The 8,379-nt window shown below is 37.5% G+C and overlaps 1 protein-coding gene and 1 pseudogene across 3 annotated transcripts; both read right to left on the minus strand.

Moving 5' to 3' along the window:
- Positions 1-1,552: 1,552 nt before the first annotated feature.
- LOC121772406 lies at positions 1,553-3,655 on the minus strand (annotated as a pseudogene).
- A 751-nt stretch (positions 3,656-4,406) lies between these two features.
- LOC121772403 (glutamate receptor 2.8-like) lies at positions 4,407-8,124 on the minus strand. Of its 3 annotated transcripts, none has more exons than XM_042169500.1 (6): positions 7,928-8,124; positions 7,371-7,623; positions 5,932-7,256; positions 5,529-5,841; positions 5,033-5,442; positions 4,407-4,965 (listed from the first exon to the last, which is right to left on the minus strand). In XM_042169500.1, the coding sequence occupies exons 2-6, from the start codon at positions 7,597-7,599 to the stop codon at positions 4,567-4,569; spliced, it is 2,676 nt and encodes an 891-aa protein (XP_042025434.1). In that variant the 5' UTR covers positions 7,600-7,623; positions 7,928-8,124; the 3' UTR covers positions 4,407-4,566. The 3 variants fall into 3 exon arrangements, with proteins under 3 accessions (XP_042025434.1, XP_042025433.1, XP_042025435.1); XM_042169499.1 differs by lacking the exon at positions 7,928-8,124 and adding an exon at positions 7,761-7,895; XM_042169501.1 differs by lacking the exon at positions 7,928-8,124 and adding an exon at positions 7,761-7,897 and having other exon boundaries at positions 4,775-4,973.
- Positions 8,125-8,379: the final 255 nt, after the last annotated feature.

Raw genomic sequence — 8,379 nt, forward strand, 5'->3', positions numbered from 1 at the left:
AATTTAAAATCGGGCCATTCGGGCTGACCCGTTCGGGTTGTCGGGTTAGGCGGGCTGACCCGTTCGGGTTACGGGTCGGCCCGTCGGGTTGAAGGCTTCTGCACAGCGAGCAGTTTTTGTAACGGTCATAACTTTCTCTACAAAGCTCCGATTGAGGCGTGCAATATATCCACGCGAAGCTCTTTCGAAGACGAAGAGAATGATATGTATTAGAGGTTTATCAGACTTCAAAATCGCGAGAAACATTGACTCAAACAAGGCTGCTGCACATCCACATATTTTGTGTACATTTTCTAATCAATTTTCTATCATTTCTCAACAAACATGTAAACATACCAAAATATAGAAATATAATCAAAATCATCCAAGACAACCCTCTAAAACCATGCAAAATCCAAATACGCCAACCCACTATATAAGATCACGAAAAAAATCACCATGTGGTTCATGGATTCATAAATACTCGTATATAAAAGCTTTCTTTTAGTATATTTCCAATATAATAGTGCAAAGTGTTTTGACGCCGCTTCGTCATTGAATTATGCGTACTTTGATGATTCTTAAAACAAAGATAAATTATTATTTGACTTATTTACAGCTGCAATAAATTAAATTTGACCAATCATAATTCAAGAAAACTTAGAGTTACTCCAGTTAGCTAGCATCTTGATAATTCACTCTTTAACAATTCAAAATATTTTTGTTACATCTACGATGCACCTCTCACATTATGAAAATTTTGTTTAATTTTCTACGAATTGATTTATGTTTGAATTTTGAAACAAAGTGTTGATTTATGTTTTAAATACATAAACATAAACATACTATTGATAGATATTTTGTAAATAATTATGTAATGAATAAGTTATTTAAATTTAAATAACTTAATCTTTTTTAAAAATATTAAAGAAAATTAAAAATATGTATTTCATTGTTGAATGATTAATTAAAAATATGTATATAAATAAAGAAAATTTAAAATACGTATTATTTTTTAAAAATATTAAAAGAATTAAAAATACGCATTGGCCCGAATAACCCGGTGGGTTAGCCCGAAACCCGAAGGGTTAGGGTTAGGGTCGAACTTTTATAACCCGAAAAAATCATAACCCGAATAGCCCGTACCCGAATGGCCCGACAACCCGAACGGGTTGGCCCGATTGACATCCCTTGATAAACACATGGAAACTTCTCCCAAATTTTTTTTTGGATCTTTCGAATATACCTCCAACTACATACATGAATACGTGTATGATTAACCATGTATCCATTTACCTTAAAAGGATAATTATGTGGAGTGTATATATGTATATGAGTCATATCTAAACGAAATCTCTACAAATGTTAAAGCGAGGCCATAACTTAATCTCTAATTAACCACTTCTCAAACAATCTCGTCATTATCAACAAAATATTTTTACCTAATTAAATAGAAAGTCATTCGATTGAAATAAATAATAGTGGTTATTTCTTGAGAAAATTGAAGTTGTCGACAAACTTTATCATTTGTGTAGTATTTAAATTTATAGGGAAATTGTATACCACATACAAGTGCAAAATATTTGTATATTTGTTGTGTCTTCCTGCTCAATAGATGGTCAAATAAAAAGTTTCACAAAATTATCCAGAAAACAAGCCCAAAAACGTACCATTAAAAGAAAGAATCTATATTAAATTGTAACAATGGAAAGACTTAGTTCATTCTTCTAATGAGCTCGTTGATGTAATCTTCACGGTTGCCAGCATCTCCACCTTCAACATAGTGGTTCCTCTTCCTCTCGAGGCCACCCAAGGGGGCCGATAGTTGGAATGGCCAGAGGAAGTTGTTAACCTCCTTAAAGTGAGGGCCAACAGTCAGGCTCTCGTGGATAAGATCTTCGATGCAGATAATGCCATGTTTGCCAAGAGTCAGGAACATAAATCAGTATCGGTGAAGATACATAAAGAACAATACTAATGTAGAAAGCTCGTCTCCCCAGAAATGAAAATTAACAAACCTGTTCAATAATTGAGTTATCTGTCAAAGCAATGCGCTGCTTGTTGACCTTGCCGAACCCCCTCTTGTATATTAATTCTCTCACACTCTTTAAGTTGGGGTACCTGAGAGAAAGTGCAATCTAGTTGATCTGCATACTTGATAAACAAAATTGCTCGACTGTCCACAGTATTCAGAAGTTTACCCAAAAGTAACGTATGGCTCGACCCTGTGCAGCATATTCACCGTTGCCTTGTTAACTTTTAGGAACACTCCATTAAAAATCTGTATGCACAAGTGTGAACTCATTAAGCTCATGGTGCGAAATAAGATCACAAGTCAAGGACATACTAAACAAAAAGAGGGTCGAACAAGAGAGATATAAATACTCAATCAGGTCAGCATGCACATTAATCAATATCAAGGAAACAACAATTCTTAGCTTTCACAGTGCTGACCATAAATTCACTACGGGAACTGTAAGTCTGTAACATAATATGAAGTGCTCGATTTTCAGTAAGTTCAGTCACTACAATTTCACAAAAAAGCTACCTATCTAATTGGCAACCTCAAGAAATTGATCAGAAACACTAATTAAAAATAATCACGACCATGAAGCCAATATCTTAGAGAAATGTACAAGAACATAAAAGAGATGAATCATCACCTGACGCAGACGAAGCAGCTGCAAAATCTTCTTTGTCGTTGGATGCATCGCATTAATACTGAATGATCAAGGCCAGAAGACCTGTAAGTTAGAGAATATTAATCAAACAAGACCAATCCGACCACTACACATAACACAACTACATACCCACGAATACGAATGATGAGCTTCTAGGTTCACATAGAATCCCCCTTTCAACCTCGCCTCACGCTTCAACTGAATGAGTTCCCTTTCCTAAGGCACAATAAAAAGAAACAAGTTAAGTAAGCAACCATATAGTAACATACACTACAGCAGCAAGAGTCTCGTAAAGCACCTGTGCTGCGTACTCCTTGGCATACTCCTTAGCTCTGTTGTAAATCAGCTTCCTGTTTGCCGATTTCTTTTCCTTGAGAGCAGCAACCTCCTGCTTCTTGGCCAAGGCCCATTCCTCGGTTCTCTTCTGTTTCTTCAAAACAGACTCCGGCACAATCTGTCCTCCCTTCTCAGCCATCCTACACATAACAAAACTCAGCTCCTCACTTCTTCAAATCACTAACAACAGCCAATGCATAAACAACACTTTCCTTTCGTCTTCTCTAAATTAATAGGTCCAATATTCGATTTAGTATTTCAGCAAATACAAAATAAAGCCTTATGAAATATATGGTCCAAACAAAACCAGAAATCATCAACATAAGCTACATATAAATTTCTACTTCACTATAACAGATTATATGGAGAAAAATACCCGCATTAAAAACAGATTGAATCACAACCTTCACAAACACGCACAAATCTCTACTACGAAAATACAAATGCACAAACGTAGATACATAAATCTACCTGTTCAGGTCAAACAATTACTCATATACACACACTATAAATAAAAACGAACTGAGAATTACAAGAAGAGAATGAAATGAGCTTACGGTGGAGTTCGATAAAGCCCGGTGGGATTGGGGGTGGAGAGAGAGAGAGAGGGAGAGAGAGACTGATTTCAGCTCTTCAGCTATATTCAAACTAGGGTTAGCATGTCCAATTGTTTAGATTTTGTTGGGCCCATTCACAAAATTATTTGGGCTTAGTTTGGGCTTTCATAAATGAAACCCTCACTAGAATCAGTAACTTTTCTTAAATGGTTACGTATTTAACTATAACAAGTAATGAGATCTTGTATAAAGCATTTGTTTTATGAGATGTTATGTAAATGTTGTTTTATAATTTAAGTAATGAGTTATTCTTATTTTAGGAAAATATATCATTTTGAGGGGAATAATTTAAAAAAAACATTTTATATTTACTGATAGAATGAGTATGTAAAATGATTAATGTTGATCGCCAGAACAGTTTGATTCTAGTTTCATAGTTGAAGTGTACCCATAATTTGTTAATCAGACATTTTCAATTCGATTAGAATCGAAATACCCGATTAAGCACCCTATAGCTTTAACCAAGATCCAACATGTTTAATACAAAAATTATGAATTGTCTCTTGTAATCATCCGATTATATTAAAAATGAAAAATGTGGCAAAATTAATGTATTTTTAGACTTATGATGGTGGTGAGCAATATAACAGATTGTCTCTTGTAATCATCCGATTATATAACAGATGGTCTTTTGTATTGGTTGTATTTTAAATAAACCTATTGGTTGATTAATATAATCGATTTTATCTTAGCTTCCTGTGATTCGACGCAGTTGAATACTACTATTATTTTATAACTTTTTCGAAATGTTGTTATGTTCTATAAAATCTTTGTTGCTAAAACAAGTGTTATCTAACTCAAATAAATATTTTATACAATGTGACTGTACAATTAAGCTAGAAAATACATATAGTCATGAATTAATCTCCTGTTGAGGTTGGATAACAGAGATTTCTACTGTTGAGAGTCCATCTTGTGAAACCATCCCTTCTTGATCTTGTTCAATGGAGTGCTCATGGCTGGACTTGCTGCTGTTCGACTCCACAGTCAGGACATCGCGTTTCCTCTGGTGACAACGATTCATCTTTCTCCCTCGAAAAAACCCTAGCAAGCCCGAGAAGCTTTTCCTTCCTTGAAGCAGTAGATTCCAATACATAACGATTCTCATACAAGAAATGGGACAAGAATATAGCCAGAGCTAGCGTTGATGACACCCCAGCAATGACGAAGAGCCCCTTAAAACTGTCTAGATTGAGCCTCTGTGAGGTGCTCAGAGCTCCATCGGCGTAGGGGCAATGTTTTTCATCTCCTAGCCATTTCTTTGTAATCCTCATCATTAAATCCTTATCCTCTTTCAGCCTCAAGATCTCGCGTGAAACATCAAAAACCAGTGGTGAACCCTTAGGAAACGCCTGCAGATCTTCAATGAGGTCATGAATCTTGAACAAAGGGAGAAATGGTGGAAGAAATGGGACTTACGAAACCAAGGCCAGAAGTTGGATATATTGGACCGATCATGGTATACTTGTCGCAGTGCTTTGAAAGGAGAAGCCTGATGTAAGGGAGTTCATCAATAACCGCGCCTACTCCTCCATTTCTGCTGCCTTTGGAGAGAGCTTCGTGGAATTGTTCCACAGTGCTGTAGCTTTTCAGGCTTGAGGACGGAAGAATGCCATTGTTTGTCAAGAATCCTCTAACAAAGGATCCCAATTGGTATCCAACAAACTCTCCATTCTTTACCAGGTCATTCACGTCGTTAATTTTAGGCTGCAGTTGATATACTGTTAGCATGGACGACAAGTTTGCAGTGTGACTTGACGTCAAAACCAGCACCACGAACACCCATATGATCACCACAAATCTTGTCAAGTTGCTCGTCACTTTCTCCCCTGTCATAATATTATGAACTAGTTGAGCTTCGTAAAGAAGAGAACGGGTCTTTAAGGACTATATGTATCGAAAATTCTTGACTTACTGTGTGCAAAAACAAGAGTTGAGAATGAGAACCAAAATATCATCCCAACTTGCTGGTTAGGGGGACCCTGGAATGCTTTATTTACGCGATGCTCAAGAACCCAAACGACAAATCCAGTGTAGACAAAGAACGTGCCAATGGTTAGCCAAAGGCCGGTTGTTAGAGGTTTCATAAATATCCAAGCATTCTTCCCCTTGTTAGCCCTCATTGGGACAAGGATGGCAACTCCAGATTCTGTGTAAGAAACTGTGAAATCTACATGCTCGGATCTGCTAGCTGTGACCGTTAGATCTCCCACCAATGCATCAAGACCCTGTTGTCGTCTCTTTTAATAGGTTTAATCTTCATCAAAGGCAAAACGTTACAAAACAAATATATAAAACAAAATGGCTTATGATTTTACCTCTTCGTCCATTTTCTGAGATAGTTCATTATAACCTCCATCTGTGGTATCGTATGGAACATATTCAACTGGGACATGGTACGGGATTTTTTCCCATACCGCTTCGAAAACATCAATGCAATAACCCTTTGCTTCAACAACACCTGTTTCTTCATTCTTTTCAACTACACTGAATTCACTGAAACTAGTTTTTGCTGGAATTCCAACTCTAAACTTTTCCCCACTCACAGCAATTTCCCACCCTTTAGGCACTTTAGTTTCTTTCCCTGGCCACACAATGGGGTCAAGATTTGTGTTTCCGGTCAAGCAATCCTCTTGATGATCATCTGACTTAAGCTCCCTTGAGATTCCACAGTGTTCAGTCCAGAATCCAACTGGGATTTCTTTCTTGCCATTCACATTAACTATCTCGAAGGCAGAGGGTTGCAGTTCACCGTTACTTATGTTAAAATCACCACTCAGCCCTCTGGATGTGTAGTTTCTGATCCAACGAACAAGTGATGGTCCAGCCAATGATGTTCCTATTGAATCCAAATCCATCAAATTTCCACTATCAACCGATCTATTGAATTGCAGGGATGTCAAACCAGCTCGTTCAATTGCCTCTGCCAGCACTATGATGCTATCATAAGCCCACAGCCCAAGGACATTGAGCTCTGTTCCGTCCATCTCCGGATATTCTATGTGAAACCTCTTTCTCCATCTCTTTTTAAAGTCCAAAAGCTTAACGAAATATGGAACGTAAGCCTTCACGCCTAGTACACCTTGCATCGCCTCCATAGTACGTGGATCCATAGAATCCAAGAGACTCGTGAGCACGTCAGCTATTAACCAAGCATACCCCTTGTCCATCATCCCTGCTTCTTTCGCCACCTTGAAGAAATGGGATGCAAGACCTGGCAGCATATGAACTACGAACACCCTTGTCCTCATCTTCATCAATTTGAAGAGCTCCTGTCGAATTTGATCCTCTGTGGCATCAGAGGAAATAACACTTTGGTGTGAGACCAACACATTGCTCTTTAGCAGATCAACAGTCAAATACGGCACTAATCCGCTTCCATAGTTGGTGTCCTCGTACACAAAAACGACCTCCCTCCAACCGAATTTCTTCACAATTGCTGCAATTGCTCTGACCTGAGAAGAGGAACACCATGCTGATCTTATGAAGTATGATGAGTCTTTAGGCGATACAGATGGGCTCGTTGCTGGAGATATTATTGGAACTTCCACCTTGTCACCAATATCTATCACAAAGTGTGCTTGAAAGGATTTTTGCGGCCCGATAATCGCCATCACTTCAGCATTCTTTAACAAATCTATAGCTGCAAATCGAATTCAGCCAAGAATTTACGAGATTTCCCAAAGACTTGAATCTAAGCTTTATACAAGTGAACATAGACCTACATATTTGACAGTTAATCTAAGAATAAGTATACCTGCAGAAGCTGCAATGACAACATCACTCCTCGAGTCTCTGAAATGAGGCTCGATCATGGTGTTGTAATCGAGGTTGGAGTAGAAATCTTCGATCGCCATAGAGATGCAAGTCTTGCATATCTTTCCAAGAGTAGTGTCAAGATCAAGAACCACTCCTACATTAGCCTTTGCAGCCGTTGCATTGAAACCGGACGAAGGGCCAACGCAAAAGCACATAAACAGAAGCATATGCAACCAAAAGAAGCATTGGTTCTGCATTGAAAAAACATCAAAGACTGAGAGAAATCAAGTAGTATATGTGAAGAAAGCTATTTATGGAAAGCTTATAAATACTGCAGCAAAAGCTTATACAGTAGTATATAACTATTTAGCAGACAAAATTTTCATACATAGAAATTCAAGAATCCGATCGCACTGACAACGATATTGGAATTTAAATACATAAAACGGGTATCACCAAGTCAAATTAAAAACAGCAAAGAGAAGATAGTTAGAATGTGGACTTGACCAATCCTCATACAGTATGTGAATGTGAAGACTTCACAACGACTTTTACCAATTCTTTGGGGGTAAAAATCAAACAGGTGGTGGGCACACCTAATGCCACACAATCACATTATAGCTGCAGTTTTTGAGCTGTTGAGCATTTGACCCTTAATTCTTTGAACTTTGAGTCTCGAAGAAATTACTGCAAGTAACTATTAAAGTGAATATATTCCATTCGTCTGCTTCTTCCTTCTACAATTAGGAGACTGGCACGATTTCCAAAAAATGTAAAAAATGTGATTAGGACAGAGCTTAATTAATGTTATAGATCTGTGGGCTTATGACAGTAAATCTTAATATTTCAGTGTGTGCAAGAAAGGCTTCATAGCAGGTTTTAAGTCCAACCCAGGTGCTGGCCCATATTAAACTTATGATGGGCTATGTATATTTTTATACTATTATCTCTCTAAAATTAATGGCCCCATTAGTTTTATCTGGAAACACATTTTAAAGTTTTCAAAA

This window comes from Salvia splendens, chromosome 16, assembly GCF_004379255.2.
Source record: "Salvia splendens isolate huo1 chromosome 16, SspV2, whole genome shotgun sequence".
Classification (NCBI taxonomy): Eukaryota; Viridiplantae; Streptophyta; class Magnoliopsida; order Lamiales; family Lamiaceae; genus Salvia; species Salvia splendens.

Coding starts and splice junctions, on each gene's coding strand:
- LOC121772403 (XM_042169499.1), bottom strand. CDS start 7,814: ATGTATTTAAATTCCAATATCGTTGTCAGTGCGATCGGATTCTTGAAT. Junction 5,842..5,931: donor CTCAGAAAATGGACGAAGAG/GTAAAATCATAA, acceptor AGACGACAACAG/GGTCTTGATGCATTGGTGGG. Junction 5,443..5,528: donor AACTCTTGTTTTTGCACACA/GTAAGTCAAGAA, acceptor ATATTATGACAG/GGGAGAAAGTGACGAGCAAC.